Source organism: Amblyraja radiata, chromosome 8 (assembly GCF_010909765.2).
Source record: "Amblyraja radiata isolate CabotCenter1 chromosome 8, sAmbRad1.1.pri, whole genome shotgun sequence".
NCBI classification, from domain to species: Eukaryota; Metazoa; Chordata; class Chondrichthyes; order Rajiformes; family Rajidae; genus Amblyraja; species Amblyraja radiata.
Genome location: NC_045963.1, coordinates 54,992,886 through 55,010,813, shown reverse-complemented (window position 1 = coordinate 55,010,813; position 17,928 = coordinate 54,992,886). Strand labels below are relative to the sequence as shown.

Genomic DNA, 17,928 nt, shown 5'->3' with positions numbered 1-17,928 from the left:
GCATAGAAAGTAATTCTGTATTCCTTATAAATGATCTTTCTTTCTGTGATGTATGTAATAGAAATGGTGTTACCTGCCTCCAAGTTAAAGGAGGAGGAGTGTGATGTATGAGATAGAATTAAACATGTGATGTCTTGCGCAACGGTACGCATACGCAGGGGAGATGGAAAAGGGGCAGAAGAGGCCAAGCAGCTTCCACCGTCTTCGGGCGAGTTCCAGGACTGTGTAGCCCACGGCCAGCCCCAGTAGCTGCTACCGACGTCGGGTGAGTGCCTGGTACCGTGTAGGCCACGGACAGGTCCGACAAAGCCACCGACGAAAGAGGACCGTGTAGCCCACGGCCAGCCCTAGTAGCCGCCACTGACGTTGGGTGAGGGCCTAGTACCTTGTAGCCCACGGACAGGTCCGACGACCGCCACAGACGATAGTTGAGCCTTCAGCCCGGCAGGGAACAAAGTCAGCCCGGTCGTGGGAGAAAGCCCGGCCGCAAGAGACGGCCATGAGCGGAGAAAGCCCGGTCGCGAGAAACTACGCTGGTTCGCCACTGCTGTACAGCAACGATACAGGGCTTGCCAGATAAGAGATGTCCACATGAGACATTATAATAGTTTGAGAAAAGCAGTGGTTTGTATTCAGGTCTTCTACCGCGGGATTAAAGCCAGAGAATTGGTTGAGAAAATCAAGGCAGCATGCCATATTAAGTCATTCTTAATGATGTGCATTACAAGAAAACATTTCTTGATGCAAAAGGCTGCTGTAGTCACTCTGCAAGCTTCATTCCGTGGGTACCAATCAAGGGTACGCTACAAAGCTATGCGACAAGCAGTCATTTCGATCCAGAGATGGTACAAAGCATGCAAAATAGGGCATTCTCAGTTTGTGCAATATCAGTCAATAAAGTATGCAACCATTACCATTCAGGCTGCCTTCAAGGGTATGGTGGTTAGGCAGCGGATTAAGCAAAAGATGGCTACAGCAAAAGTTCAGTCAGTACTCCTTATAAGTTGGTATAGGAAAGACTTCCTCAAACTGAAATATACAGCAATTGTAGTGCAGTCTCACTACCTTGCTTATGAAGCAAGAAAACTATACAGAGCGCAAATCAAAGCCACTGTTGTATTGCAAAGAATCTATAGATCCTACTTCTTGATGAAGAGCCAGAAATGTGACAAGACAAATTGATGAACAACAGAAAAGGCTTAAACGATACAAAGAACGGTTAAATAAATATGTGACAAGGAGTAAAAAGCTGTTAATAGAAAAGTCTAAAGAAGAGAGGCTTGCTGGTTGAGACAAAAGTAAGCAGGACCGATTGCGACTAGGACACTTCACTACAGTCCAGCATGGAGCCTCCTTCACTGAGAAATGGACAGATGGTTATGCATTGCAGAATGTCATTAAAAAACAAGAGCAGATAAATGCGCAGCGCCAGGAAATTGAGCGACAGAGGAAGCTGCTAGAAAATGAAAACCTGCAGCCATGTGTCAGATCCCACCTACAAATAATAAAGAGAAACAGAGGAAAACAGCAAATATATGAAGCAGAAATGAAACGCTAACTTAGCAGAATATCAGGAACAGGAAGAAATCTTCAAAATTGGATTAGGACTTTTAAAAAGGTAAGAGTAGGTATGTTGCAAAACTTACCTTCAGCGGCGCTGCAGTTCTGCCGCTGCCTGTGTGCGCGGCTTTGGCGCCTTTGAGAGGGGGCGGGTTTAAAACGCGATTTTCTCTAGGCTGTTGAAATCGATGTTGTTCAGCCTACTTAGTTGCTGATGAAAAATCGTTGCGAGGTTTGTTCACTGCAGGTATTTTTAAACTAAATTTGGTTATTTAATTGTTATAGTAGATTAAAAATCATCCTCTAAAGCCGCGAACCCCGACAACGGGACGGATCTCATGTAGGGGACAACGCAAGGTAGGTTGTTTATTTTTATATTAAAAAGGGCTTCTTAAGATCCCTTTATACAAAATTTTATGTTGCGAGTAGCTGACTTGGGGGCCCATTCAATCCCGCAGTATCTTTCATGCCGACATGAGGTACAAATTCACCGCAATGGCAGCGTTCTAAACCAGCGCGTTCCACAGAATCCCATTTAATGGCTGATTTAAATGGCCATTAATTTACAGCAATTGAACACTAAATCCCTTCCATTTGGCCTATAAATTAATGTCAATGAGATTTTAAAATCATTTTTTATTGTGAATTGTGTGAATGTTCTTTGGACACTTAGGCTATTTAAAAATGTTAATTTTTCCTTAAGCAATGGATAGATGTTTAGATCTAGTAATTGAATTTTGGAATTAGCTACAATTGGGTAACTAACTAATTATATGCTTTAATTTCAGGTCATCCAAGTAAGATTGTTTAATATTTGTTTCTGAATGCTTCAATCTGTAATAACTGAACATTTCTTTCAGTTCTCTTAATTTTTAATAAAGTTATGGGCTTTAGACTGTCCTCGATCACAGCTTTTGTGTTAAGTCAATGGAAAATCAATAGGGAACAAGATGCTAATTTCCGAGTATGAAAATGGCCATAACTTTTTTAATACTGAAGATATGAAAGTGAATTAGGTGTCAAATTAAACTTCTTTTTATGCTTTATCTGATGGGATAAATTGCAGACTTGATTTTTTAAATCTCAAAATGTTGTAACATTGCTAGTAAGAGGCAGAGATACAGGCAGAGCTAGAGCGATTAGAAAGAGTGCGCAATTGACACATAAGGGAACGGAAAATGGTAACACATAAAGCAAGGGGTAATGTATTTGGTTTAAGGAAGATGGGTGGAATGAAAAAAGTAATAGTGCTAAGTTTAGATATGATTATTACAGTTATGAGGATTTATTGTAAGATGACTTTAATAATACAATTTTGCAACAGTGTATTAATCAATTATATGTTAGGTACGGAGCATATACCGTGAAGGTGAAATTAAGTTAAAAAGGGGAGGAGTGCTGTGTATGTAATAGAAATGGTGCTACCTGCCTCCAAGTTAAAGGGGGAGGAGTGTGGTGTATGTAATAGAAATGGTGTTACCTGCCTCCAAGTTAAAGGGGGAGGAGTGTGATGTATGAGATAGAATTAACTTATGTGATGTCTTGCGCAATGGTACGCATGCGCAGGGGAGACTCAAGTTGGCATCCTGGAATAAAGAAGCTTGTTTGTTTTACTCCCGTGATTGAGTGTTATTTAAAGTCAGTTCCAAGCACCAAATACACAACACATTTCATTTTATATTATGCTTGAAGTATTCACTTTAAAGGAACGTTTCTACTGACCGACAATAAAAATTAAATTCTACAACCTGGTCTTTTTTCATCATAGAACAGTAAAGCACAGGAACAGACCATTCAGCTATCATGTCTGTGCCGACCTTGGTGCCAATGTAACTAATAACATTTATCTGGACAAGATCTGCATCTCTCCATCCCTTTCCTACTGATTTGTCTGTCTAAATGCCAATTAAACATTGCTATCTTATCTGCTTCTTCCACCTTCCTTGGCAGTGCATTCCAGGCACCTACCACTCTCTGCAAAATATTTGTCTCAAATCTCTTTAAATTTCCCCCCTTTCTCCTTAAAACCATGACCTCTAGCATTCGGCATTTTTGCCTTGGGAAAATAACTATCCATCCTATGTTTCCCGTAATTTTATGTTTCTATCAGATTGCCCCTCAACCTCGATGCTCCAGAGAAAACAATCACAAGCCAAATTGTTCAACCTCTCCTTTTATTTAATACTCTCCGATCCAGGCAACATCCTGGTGGACTATCCTCTCCAAAGCCTCTACATCCTTCCTGTAGTGAGCCACCAGAACTGTACAGAATACTCTAAATATGGCCTAACTAAAATTTTGCACAGCTGCAACATGACTTCCCAACTTGCGTACTCAATGCCCCGACTGATAAAGCAGGCATGCTGTAGGTACGCTTTACCATCCTATTATCTTATGTTGCATTTTTGGGGGAAAGCACTTAGGCGCTCAAGAACTATTTGCACATCAATGCTCCTAAGGATTCTGTCATTTACGGTAAAATTTCCTCTTGCATTTGAGCACCCAAAAATAGTAGTAGTGATGATGAAGGCTGAAAACAATTTTGAAATCCCCCTGATAAATTTGAGAATTAAATCTTCATCACACTTGAATTCCTCATAGTTGAATTCCTCATTGAAACTTACATTTTTTTACTATATAAGTGACATATTCATGTTTTAAAATATTTACAAGACAAAAATGATAATACCAAATACACTTACATCAGTTAACAGTATTTTATTGAGAAGAAACAATGGTTAATTTCATTCTGCAGCCCCCACAAAGTTTAGGACAGGCACTACTTGTACATCTAACCTGCAAAATAGTTTATTGAATCTGATTACACAGTTTAAATAAGGTCTTGGTTTGGACTTTCTATTTCCTCTCTTTTGTGATTATTCTTACTTGCCAAGGTCAAGTAAATTATAACACCAGCCAAACTACCAGGGCAAACAATGGCAAAAATAGCAATGTTTGAAACATGATGAATGAAAAAATGTGCAACTTTTGACAGCTAACACTCAAGGGATGACACAGAGGGTCTCAACTCTATGAACCTGGCACTCAGACACATAACTACTATAAAACTATTTCAGTCCCTTCCAAAAACGTTTATGTTGCCTTTGTTTCTTATAGTCTCTGACATTGAGCTTAATACTAATAAATTTGCATACACAGCATCTTTCAACAATGTACCATTGCTCTTCATACTATATGATCGCGATCTATCACTATAATCTCTTACATTTCATCATATTGTCTGAAGTTGTTTTTTACTTATTAATATGAACTCATATACCTGAAGGTGTTGCTTAAAAGTTGCCAAAAGTGTTCCTCAATGAGATGTAAATGCAAATGAGCACTAACCTGAAACTGAAATTGCAATTGCACAAAAGCTTGCCTAAAATTTATTTTTGAATATCTATTGTTTTATTTTAAATTTTAAGCTTCAGTGATGAACCAATTTCACAAGAATGATAACATCATGAAAATGTTCATGAAAATAACTAATTTATTTAAAAACAAAACTGCACAATCAACAAACAATATGTTAAATTGCAGAAGTCAGCACAGGTATGCAGTTTAAACACTAATCCATGCACTAAAATTCAGTGACGCACATAGAAATAACGTAACATCTTCAAAGAACAGTTATTAACCTTGTGGTGATATGTCCACCTACCTGATTTCAAGGGTTTAAAAAGTAGACATATTTGGGGGACAGCAATGCAGCATAAACAAGCTTCAAAAATAACACTATTACAAAACAATTTGTGCACAATCAAAGATACCCTTCACATAAATAATCATATTTGATTAAGAATATTTTTCACATTATGCCTATCAACTGCAATGAATTTTATCAACAGCCACCGATTCAGTTGTAGCATAATCATTGTGCCTCTCTTCATAAACTGAATATATAAAAAACAGCACTTACCTGTCTTTGATGGAAGTGTTGGCTTCTCTTTCTGCTTTGTATCACAGTTCAAAGGGGAAGTGGGAAGCAAAGGTGTTCTGAAAAAAATATTGCTGATCAATGCAAGCTGCCAACTGTAACTCCTGTATCATGTTATCACATTATTCAAAATTAAAATAATGATTAGCTGGAATGATGTAACAAGCAGTTAAAAAAAAAAGCCAAACTAAATACAATTGAAAAGGAAACGAAAATAAGAAATATGTGCCAATTTTAAAAGTTAGTAAACCAGATGCAATATACCTGATAAATAAGGAAATGACAAGTAACAAATTGAAGAGGCATAGTTGGTTGGCAATTTATTTATTTTAATCTTGTAATATTAGCTATATCCTTCTTAGTGGTTGAAATAAACTGAATCTCTTACCCCCAAAGGAAGTCCTGAAAAATGCTGCATTCATTCTCCACTAAGATCATTAGCATTTCTTGCCCAAGGACAAGGATATTCACCCACCCAATCCAATCTAGACTTTCTCTGGCAAGATCCAGCCCTGGCAGCAAGACCAGGAAAATCACGATTCTAGCAAGCAACAGCCCTAAAATTCCTTTAATACTTTAGGATGCTGGGAGTGTTGCGAGTTTGTTATGCGAGGGAAGTCATAACTTTTTGCAGTTGGCTAACTAAAGATTTTTATTGTACCCTTAGGCCTGCTGGAAATCATCTAACTGGCAGTGATTTGGGCACATGCCTTCTTTTTTAACCCCCCAACAAGTTCTGCAGACAAGACTTGGGGACAGTAAATAAATATTCAAAATTAATACGTGCCTCATTTGGATTAGTTGGTCATGATGATGAATGCTATAGAAATATACTAAATCGCTAGCTTGCTAGTGCAATTGTAATTAGTTAGTTCTATTCTACAGTTATGCTGTATTATAATGTATTTCTCCCATAAAGAAACATAATAATCTCTAGTAAGGGACAAGTTTTACCTGGCAATGATAGAGAGTGGTTCCGCTTCATTTCTATACTGCGGACACATTCCTGCAAGCTCACGCAGATCAATTTCCAGCAGAGCAATATGCTTTCCAAACAAAGAAGAAAGAAGACAGAAAATCTGTAGGAGTGAAAAAGATTGAATCACAATGAATTTTTGAAACAAATGCATGAGCAAACATTCTGGTAAAATATTTTGCTTAAATTAATTTTCATCTCTTGTGAAATGTTGGGCATTTTTATCAACAGCAAATAAGTTATTAAAAATTGCAAAATTGGAGAAAAAATATATAAATTGCTTTTGAAGAGATATTTCCCAGACCGTGCATATTTGAGTACTACATTCAACATAACAATGCTTCTATAAACCAAATCTGTCTAATAGATTCACTAGCCTCACAGAAAATCTACCGAAGGACTCCATTAGCCCTAATAGGGGAAAACTGTTTGATGCAGATCCAATTGTGCAGGATACACATTTTTCTAGTCCCCCTTCAAACTTACTAGGTTACTCAATTGGTTTTATGAAAAATGTATTACACTACTAAGTTAAAATGTATAACTTATAAGTGGGTTGAGGTATTAATTTGAGTAACATCCAGTAGCTCATAAGATTTACCAGTCCAACACCATTAAAAGTCTTGTGGGTGCTAAATGAGCAGCCGACCCTTGGCGCAATCCCTCTCAACATCGATTGGCTCCAACTCTTGTATATACCCAAACCTTCCCGCATGCATCACAGATACACCTTCTTCATTTGTCCCTTACCTCAAATCTTTCATCAAGAAAATATAAAGGTCCAGAGTGAAGTGGTCAGATGAACAACATTTCTTATAGAAGAATCATACATATCAAGTCAGATTCCATTGGTTCTTATGCAAAGGCACATAACTTACCTTCAATTGTAAATCAGATTGGGTTATGTATTAATGTATCTTTATCGTTCACAATGCAATTAGTATCTACGCAACATTAAAACTAGTTTGTGCATTCCCAATGAAACAATTTCTAAGTTACCTTGTCAGTGCTTCTATTTCCTATTGCATAAGATCCTGCTGTCTGAATGCTTAATCCAAGATGATCTGAAATATGACATTTTACATTATTACAATCTGGACTTCCATGTACCTTTAACCATACAAAGTATTATGAAAGAAATTTAAAATATTTAATTTATTTAATTAAAACTGGGACTTTTAATCCTCATGAAACACAATAACTAACAAGGCAGTGATGGGGGCTGTTACTATGGCAATGCCATTATTTGAGGTGCCAAATTTGGAAGAACTGTGTCTCAGTTTAGTCTAAATACGGGATCTTAGAGTTAGAGTGGCACATACAGGACATACTCTGTGGCCAATCTCCACAGGTATGGTAAAGCGGCCTTTTCACGGGGCGACTTGACGCAAGAGTTAACCGGAGTTTAACATCGTAGGAACCTCGTGCGATAACAGTGCGGCATTCGTGGACCACCGTGGACCACCGTAGCGCTAACGGCAGGTCATCGTGTAACTTGGTCACTCGGGAGAAAATTCAAGAAAGTTTGAATTTCTCCAAGAGTGACTTGTACACTTGTGGTTGAGTATTGCAACATTATATGAACGTAGTGGCCAGTGCGATATCCGTAATAACTCTTGCGGGTACCGTGGGAACTCCTGCGAACGGTGAACCCGGAAGCTGGACAGAGGGAACAGAAGGTGAGTAAAAATGATCTTATGTGGGATTGAATTTAAAAAATAAATAAAAATAAAGATTTGCATCCGCATATGGACATCAACTTATTCATGAGTTATGTTAATGAGATTCAAGAAAATAACTATAATCTTTAAAAGGGACTTTAAAAGGGACTTTACTGAAAGGTTACGCATTTTTATGGTCCGTGAGAAATTTTTCACATGTACTTCTTTGAGAGATACAGGTCGGAGTCCTCGGGTCCAGGGGTCCGGAACGCTACCAATCAATGTTGTACAGAGACCCGTGTAAGGAGTGAACTGCACATGCTGGTTTAAACCGAAGACAGACACAAAAAGCTGGAGTAACTCAGCGAGTCAAGCAGCATCTCTGGAGAAAAAAAGCTGATGTTTCGGTACGAGACACATCTTCAGACTCAATTCCGATTAAGCTGTCTGAAGAAGGGTTCCGGTGTTGGGGGAGTCCAGAACCAGGGTCCCAGTTTTACAGTCTACCGTGGGAACTCTTTAACTCAGTAAAGTAAAGTAGCCTTTATTGTCATATCAGCGCACAGGCAGCAGTTGACTGTTGCTCTATTCAGTTTCCCAGGGGGTCGGGACGGGACTGGAGTTGGGAGAGAAAGGTGGGGGAGTCGAGGGAGAGGAGGGGGAGACAGATGGGGGTGTCTTCATTTACTGACGGCGGGTGTCTGTCACTGAAACAGGCAGGTGAGATTTCACATCCACCTTGTGTGTGCCTCTCTCTCTCTCTCCCTCCCTCTTACACAGGCTGAGAGACTCTGCCTCTGAGTGTACGTCTCTTTCTCCCCCTCTCCCACACACAGTAAGACCGAGGTACTGTGCTCAGTCCATCTGTGTCTCCCACATACACAGTAAAATATGTCTCCAAATGAGCCAATTCAACCAAGGGAGGATATATATAGTGTGTGAAAAAAAAGTTACATCATTTGTGTCACGTGTAGTTCACGATGTTCATTCAAGATTTAACGGGAATGCTCGGGAAACGGACAAGTCACTCGCACAAATAGCAGAAATGCCGAGTACCGTGGGAACTCTTTATCTACTGCCGTTATATCGTGCGAGACTCGTGCTGGACCACGACCTCTTCACTCTGGTGACATCTTGCGTCAACTCGCCCCGTGAAAAGGCCGCTTAATACAGATGCAGATGTGGATGTGGAGGGAGGGTTCGCAGCGTTGTTTAGACAGGGTAAGTGGCTCGGGAAGTCCCCTCAGTACTGACTCCAGATCCTATAGCTCTTGCAATTGCCAAATATTGACACGGAAATCTCCACTCTCATTACCATCCCTCAAATTATAAATCAGTACTTTTCCATGTTGAAAACATCCACTGAAGACCACAAGAGCATGGAATGTACATCCTAACCAAGAATGCTTCAGTAGTTCCAAGTACTGATGGAAATAGTAGCTAGCTTGAGCACATGCTGAGAGGTGAAGGTACCAACGTGGGGTGGTGGTGGGAGAGGGACAGAGTGGGGGAAATGTATTCATACTTGGCACACTAATCTACAAGGCAGGTGCATCAGAACACAATTCACCAGATCCTTCTCAAAGGCAAACAGGATGAGTAGTAATGCTTGGCTTGCAATCAACACCCACGTCCCATGCTTGAGTATTTGTTTTAATTACTGAATGGCATGAGTAAGGTACATGTATGGCACAAAATTTACCTTCAAATTGCAGAGCAGCGTCAACTTCACCAGTGGCAAGATTCAAATTGAATATGCCATGTATCATCCCTATCCATAGGCTACTGGAATTTTCTGGTATATCACTGAAACAAAAAGCAACATTTTGTGTAAACAATTAAAAAAATGTAAAGTGAAAAACAACTGTAATATACCATTGTAATCCAGCACAGAAGACTACACACAATCTGTAATTGAACTTCAGCAATTGGTCCCATTTCACTTAGTTTGTGGTAAAATGGCAGTATTATTTTGGGATAATACAGTGACACAATTATTAACCTGCTGCTTCACACCTACAATGACCCAGGTTCAATTCTGACATGTAGTGCTGGTTCTGTGGAGTTGGTATGTTCTTCTTGTGACCCTCACATGGGTTTTCCCTGAGTTTTCTATATTATTCCAACATCCCAAGAAGTGCAGGTTGGTCAGTTAATGGGCCACTGCAAATCAGTGTAAAGGTGAATGGTAGAATTTGGGGGGGGGGGGGGTTTCTTGGAAATACGGGGAGCATGAAAGGGGATTAATGTAAACGGGACCTTGATAATCAACATGTTCTCGTTGGGCCAAGAGGCCTGTTTCTGTGCTGCAAGATACAATAATTTATCATCAGGCCTTCATTGTAGACATTGATTACATAACAGTTATGTTAACCTTCGTATTGTTGAGGAGAGTCAACATCTTAAAATACGTTTATAGAATAACCTTTACTTCCACTGTTTCAGGCTGTACTTTTACTTTACCCCAATGAAGCCAGAAATTTGAAATTAAACGGGAAATGTTGGAAATATTGAGCATGTCAGACAGTATCTGTGAAGGGAGAAACATATTTCCACATCTCCACCCATATGTTTGGCACACTGCACACAATCTCACCTTCTCCCTCCATGGCCTTTCCAAAGATTGCATTTTTGTGCAACCCTTCTTGGTCTGGCAACATTAATATGGGTGGTTATTTTTTTAATCACAAAGGCTATACTTTCTCACTTAAATCAGCATGCGCTTTGCAATTTACAATGAATTATGAATGCATACCTTGAATCCTTTTTCAACAAGCTACTCAATAAATATTCACAATGAATCATTTTGAGGATTGGAAATTCCACACATGCACGCGATTCACTTTCCGAATCATTGGCATTGAAATTGTGTGAAGAGTAAGGCAGATTCCCACTATTACTCAAACTATTTGTACACTCAACATCTGTAAACAGAAAACAGATATATAATTGCATCAAAAGAGGAAAAAACGCGAAATTATAAACATCAGAAACAATAATGTAAAATGGTGGTGTCACAAACAAAACATTAAAATCTGTTTCCGTTTGAAATTAGCTCCCCGGTTAATCCATGGCTTCATGCAAATAATATTATATTTATCACGAAAAGACTCGATTGGGTGAATGCAATATTAACATTCTTCTCAGGCTCCCACTGTCATGAAGCAATATCAAGAAATGACTTGCACAAACGCACTGGAGTCTGCATAGAATGTGCGTGTTGACAAATTCCCGGTTGTGGGCACATGTGCTTCAGAACTGCCCATGCCTCAAAGTTGTTCAAGTCTATTCAGCTTTAAAGACTGGATAGACTCGGCTTGTACTCGCTAGAATTTAGAAGATTGAGGGGGGATCTTATAGAAACTTACAAAATTCTTAAGGGGTTGGACAGGCTAGATGCAGGAAGATTGTTTCCGATGTTGGGGAAGTCCAGGACAAGAGGTCACAGTTTAAGGATAAAGGGGAAATCTGTAAAGGAGTCCAGCCTGACACACTGTAACTTTACTGAGTCTTTAATAAAGGCACATGTCAAACACGTCCCAGTACTGACTGCATCTAGTCTTCAGGCGTACTGGAACCAAGCGAGGAGCAAGGGGAAGATATCACAGTTATACTGAGATGACTGGGCGTGGTTAGTGGTATTGAGGTAGCTACATTATAGGTTGCATGCATAAACCATCTACATCCTTTCCCTTAGAAATCTAAAATTGAAGTTATAACAGTGGCAGTGTGATTATACAACACATGCAAATTTAAACAAAATCACCATAGCGGACAGGAGGTTTGACAACCCGACCCGAGCGTGTGCGTATAGCACCATCACCCTCCCCACCAGAAAGAAGAGGAGGCGGAGCAGTAGCAGCCGGGAAGGAGAAAGTCGGCGGAGACCCAACCGGGAATGCGGAAGGTGACCCAACCGGCACAGGTGATCCAGGAGGAGGAGACGGGGGGGAAGGAAGAGAAGGAGAACGAGTAGGGGAGGAGATCATCTGCCCGAAAGCAGGAAGCGCAGAGGGAGGAGAACGCGGCAAGCGAACTGACCGGGGCATGCAGGGAGGCCGGGGGGCCCGGGACAGCGCGTCAGCCACATGCATCTCGGTGCCCCTCTTGTACACGATCAGAAAGTCGAACCGCTGGAGCTGTAACATCATGCGCTGGAGTCTAGCTGGAGCGATGTGGATAGGCTTATTGAGGATGGTCACCAAGGATTGATGATCCGTCTCGACGGTGAACCTGGTACCGAAAAAGAAGTCCTTGAACTTGGAGCAGGCGAATACAACCGCAAGAAGCTCCTTCTCGATTTGTGCATAGCGCTGCTCAGTGTCTGTCATGGTACGCGAGGCATAAGAAATGGGCTGCAGCGAGCCGTCATCATGGAGTTGCAGGCAGGCAGCACCGAGTCCGAAGCGGGAAGCATCACACGTAACTACAATTGGACGTTGCAGATCGAAAAACTTGAGAGTCGGTGTGCTAATCAGCTTTGTTTTGAGAAGGTCGAAAGCCTGCTGGTGTTGGGGAAACCAGGACCAGGCAATGTCTTTTTTCGTCAGTTGCCTCAGGGGTGCGCTCAACTCGCTGAGGTCAGGGATGAACTTTCCCAAATAGTTGACCATGCCCAGGAAACGCTGCAGGCTGGTCACGTCGGTCGGGGCAGGCAGCTCGGAGATAGCGTTGGTCTTCTGCAGATCAGGTTTCAGCCCGTGGGCTGTGAAGATATGGCCAACATAGGATACTTCAGCTACACGGAACTTGCACTTTGACGGGTTAAGTTTTAAGTTGATCTGGCGAGCGCGGTCTAGAATCCGTCGGAGGTTGTGGTCGTGCTCAGCAGCATCTTTCCCATAAACCAGGATGTCATCCACGATAATGGCACACGGCAGGCCAGCAAACAGTTGCTCCATGGAGCGTTGAAACACTTCGCTAGCAGAGTTGATGCCGAACGGCATCCGCAAACATTTGAATCTTCCGAAGGGGGTGCCAAAAGTGGTTAAGTCTGAGGAGTGTTTGTCTAGAGGTATTTGCCAGAATGAGCTCCTGGCATCAAGGACAGAGAACACCGTGGCCTGACCGACCTGGGCAGCAACATCTTCTACAGTCCTCATGGGGTAATGAGGACGCCTTATTGCCAGATTTAAGTCTTTGGGGTTGATGCACACCCGTATCTCGCTCTTACCCTTCTTCATGGTGGCGACCATGGTGGAGACCCACTCGGTGGGTTCGCTGACAGCTTCAAGCACTCCCATGTCAACCGTGTTCTTCAGCATGGCTTCGACCTTGCCCTTCATGGCAAACGACCCTGTGTGGAGCACGGACCACTGGTACAACAGACGGGTCAGTTGCGATCTTGTATACAAGGGGCAGCTTATCCAGATCATCATCGAATAGGTCAGGGTACTCGGAGAGTGGATTCAGCATCACCCGTACTTCGTGGTCAAAGGACACCAGCCCGAGATCCTGACACGCCTGATTGCTCAACAGAGTCACAGTCACAGTCAAGAATGAAAAACGACAGGTCACGCGAAGATTTCTTCAGCACACAGTGGAAGGTGGCCCTCCCCACAGGTTTTAGCTCCTCTCCCCCATAAGCACGCAATATGGAGCGATCAGCAGTTAACAGCTCATTATTTCTTATCTTCCTGAACAAGGATGTTGACATAACATTCACTTTTGCCCCCGTGTCCAGCTTAGTAGTGAAGGACTTGTTGTTGACAGTGACAAGCACAGAAGGATCGGGGAGGCGAGATTGATTATGAAGGAGAGAATAAACACTGGCATCTCCCATGGAAATACTGGGCTCAGAGTCGAGGGCAGTGTCGACAGAAGATTGGGAACCGAATTCGTTATCAACTTGTTAAAGGTTGTTTAAAACTTGTCTGGGAGCTGGAGGAACGTTCCCACGGGAGCGACAGGCAGCTGAGAAATGGTTCATCTTCTTACAGAAATTACAAGCTTTACCAAATGCTGGGCACTGCGACTGCATAGAGTGGACATAATTGCAGTTGGGGCACTTCATGACAAGCGGGACCCGAGCGGCATAAGTCAGCCGCGGTGCAGGGTGAACGTTGTCTTGCTTGCGATGGGGCATAGCAACACCAGTCAGATTAATAGCCCGATTGTCAGATCCCCTCTGCCCATGTAGCGGAGCGACCACCTCAGCTATTCGGCATGCATGCATAGCCTCAGTCAGGGTGAGATCCGGTCTTCGCAGCAGCTCTGCTCGTAGCTTCTGATCTAGCATGCCGGTGACCAAAATATCTCTGGTGAGCTGATCACGCATGTTCTCGAAACGGCACCGCTGAGCAAGGTAGCGCAGGTCAGCAATAAAACATTCAACAGGTTCATCAGGCTGCTGTTTCCGTGTATAGAATCTAGCCCGCTCCAATATACGGTTGGAGGGCAAGTCACAAATCTCCGTAAACTTGCGTAAGAGACATACCGGGTCGTTGGCAGATTCCGCCAGCTCGACGACCTGGTCGTTGTCATCCAGGACCGCTGGATTGTAAGTGAAAGCCTGAGCACGCTTCATAGCATCGGGACCGGCAAAGTTCAGCAGGAGTGAGGCTTTGACCGCATCAGGGTCGTTTCGGTGCACGATGTTGATGAAGTGGTTGTAGTCCATCACGAAAGTAGCCCATCGCTCCGCAATGTCAGCGTCAAAGACAAGGGGAGAGAGCTTGCGCCACGAGAATGCCATGGTAAATAGGGGATTAAACACTAGTAAAATTAGGAGCAAATAAAACCCGATAAACAGGAGGCGCGCGTTTAACTTACTGACACCATGTAAAGGAGTCCAGTCTGACACACTGTAACTTTACTGAGTCTTTAATAAAGGCACATGTCAAACACGTCCCAGTACTGACTATATCTAGTCTTCAGGCGTACTGGAACCAAGCGAGGAGCAAGGGGAAGATATCACAGTTATACTGAGATGACTGGGCGTGGTTAGTGGTATTGAGGTAGCTACATTATAGGTTGCATGCATAAACCATCTAGGACCGAGATGAGAAAAACACTTTTCACACAGAGAGTGGTGAATCTCTGGAACTCCCTGCCACAGAAGTAGTTGAGGCCAGTTCATTGGCTATATTTAAGAGGGAGTTAGATGTGGCCCTTGTGGCTAAAGGGATCAGGGGGTATGGAGAGAGGGCTGGTACAGGATACTGAGTTGGATGATCAGCCATGATCATATTGAATGGCGGTGCAGGCTTGAAGGGCCAAATGGCCTACTCCTGCACCTATTTTCTATGTTTCTATGTTCTATAAAAGTGATAAAATTGGCATCTAACCAAGACAATGACAAATTACACCTCCAGGGCATGTTCACAAAATCCAGGACAAAGCCAAGCTGATCAATTACTGCTCCGTTAGCCTAGTGTCATTGTTCCGCAAAGCAATTTTCAACAAAGATATCAAGCAGCACCAATGCCAATAACCTGCTCACTGATGTTCAGTTTGAGTTTTGCCAGGATAATTAGCTCCAGATCTCATCACAGACTTGATCCAAACATAGCTCAAAGTTCTAGGTTTCAGAGATGAGGTGAGGTGAGAGTGACTGCCTTGGACATCATTAGCATTTGACTGAGTCAAGCGTCAAGATGTCTTGGTAAAACTGAAGTCAATAGAAAGCAAAGGGAAAATTTCCATTCATTTGAAGTCACATTGAACAGTTAAACAGTTGGAATTGTTGAAGGCCACTACCCTAGATACTACTACAAGAGTAGTAGTATCTAGGGCAATTGCCAGCTTCATCACATTTCATCATATCATCAGAAGTTGATATTCTCTGATGACTCATAGAGCCAGTCATGGAGTTATATAGTGTGAAAACAGGCCCATTCGGCCAATCAAGTCTACTCCTCCATTCAATCATGGCTCATCTACAGTGCATTCAGACCCCTTCACTTTTTCCATATTTTGTTATGTTACAGCCTTATTCTAAAATGAATCAAATTCTTTTTTTTTTATCATCAATCTGCACACAATACCCCATCAGAAAAAAGCGAAAACAGGTGTTTAGAAATGTTTGCAAAGTAATAAAACAAAATAACAAATATCACATTTACATAAGTATTCAGACCCTATATTCAGTACTTTGTTGAGGCACCTTTGGCATCGATTACAGCCTCAAGCCTTCTTGGGTATGACGCTACAAGCTTGGCACCCCTGTATTTGAGTAATTTCTCCCATTCTTCTCTGCAGGTCCTCTCAAGCTCTGTCAGGTTGGATGGGGAGCGTCAAAGCACAACTATTTTCCGGTCCCTCCAGAGATGTTCGATCGGGTTCAAGTCCGGACGCTGGCGGGGCCACTCAAGGACATTCACAGACTTGTCACGAAGCCACTCCTGCGCTGTTTTGGCTGTGTGCTTAGGGTCGTTGTCCTGTTGGAAGGTGACCCTCCGCCCCGGTCTGAGGTCCAGAACGCTCTGGAGCAGGTTTTCATCAAGGATCTCTGTACTTTGCTCCGTTCATCTTTCCCTCAATCCTGACTGGTCTCCCAGTTCCTGCCACCGGAAAACATCCCCACAACATGATGCTGCCACCACCATGCTTCACCATAAGTATGGTATTGTCAGGTGATGAGCGGTGCCTGGTTTCCTCCAGACGTGACGCTTGGCATACAGGCCAAAGGGTTCAATCTTGGTTTCATCAGACCAGAGAATCTTGTTTCTCATGCCTTTTGGCAAACTCCAAGCAGGCTGTCATGTGCCTTTTACTGGGGAGTGGCTTCCGTCTGGCCACTCTACCATAAAGGGCTGATTGGTGGAGTGCTGCAGTTATAATTGTCCTTCTGGAAGGTTCTCCCATCTCCACAGAGGAACTCTGGAGCTCTGCCAGAGTGACAATCCCGTTCTTGGTCACCTCCCTGACCAAGGCCCTTCTCCCCCGATCGCTCAGTTTGGCCGGGCAGCTAACTCGATGAAGAATCCTGGTGGTTCTAAAGTTCTTCCATTTAAGAATGATGGAGGTAACTGTGCTCTTTAGGACCTACAGTGCTGCAGAAATTATTTTATACCCTTCCCCAGATCTGTGTCTCGACACAATCCTGTCTCGGAGGTCTACGAACAATTCCTTCATCTTCATGGCTTGGTTTTTGCTCTGACATGCACTGTCAACTGTGGGACCTTATATAGACAGGTGTGTGCCTTTCTAAATCATGTCCAATTAATTTAATTTACCACTGGTGGACTCCAATCAAGTTGTCGAAAGATTACAAGGATAATCAATTGAAACAGGATGAACCTAAGCTCAATTTTGAGTGTCATAGCAAAGGGTCTGAATACTTATGTAAATGTGATGTTTCTTTGTAATTACTTTGCAAACATTTCTAAACACCTGTTTTCACTTCTTCATTCTGGGGTATTGTGTGTAGATTGATGATTAAAAAAATGAATTTAATCCATTTTAAAATAAGGCTGTAGCGTAACAAAATGTGGAAAAAGTGAAGGGGTCTGAATACTTTCTGAATGCATTGTATCTCTCCCTCCTAACACCATTCTCCTGCCTTCTCCCCATGACCTTTGACACCTGTACTAATCAAGAATTTTGGCCCATATCCCTCCAAACCTGTCCTATCCATGTACCTATCTAACTGTTTCTTAAACGTCAGGATAGTCCCTGCCTCAACTACCTCCTCTGGCAGCTTGTTCTATACAACCACCACCCTTTGTGTGAAAAAATTACCCCTCAGATTCCCATTAAATCTTTTCCTCTTCACCTTAAGCCCATGTCCTCTGGTCCTCGATTCACCTACTCTGGGCAAGAGACTGTGTGCATCTACCCGATCAATTCCT

The 17,928-nt window shown here is 42.3% G+C and overlaps 1 protein-coding gene across 1 annotated transcript in view; it reads right to left on the bottom strand.

Annotated features, from left to right (window-relative positions):
* wdr27 (WD repeat domain 27) overlaps nucleotides 1–17,928 on the bottom strand; it is a 439,332-nt gene that overhangs the window by 409,827 nt on the left and 11,577 nt on the right. Inside the window, exons 9-13 of the mRNA XM_033026389.1 lie at nucleotides 10,893–11,061; nucleotides 9,840–9,943; nucleotides 7,476–7,540; nucleotides 6,455–6,579; nucleotides 5,483–5,559 (exon numbers count right to left, since the gene is read on the bottom strand). Of these exons, the coding sequence (XP_032882280.1) occupies nucleotides 5,483–5,559; nucleotides 6,455–6,579; nucleotides 7,476–7,540; nucleotides 9,840–9,943; nucleotides 10,893–11,061 (540 nt within the window). The remainder of the gene's footprint in view (nucleotides 1–5,482; nucleotides 5,560–6,454; nucleotides 6,580–7,475; nucleotides 7,541–9,839; nucleotides 9,944–10,892; nucleotides 11,062–17,928) is intronic.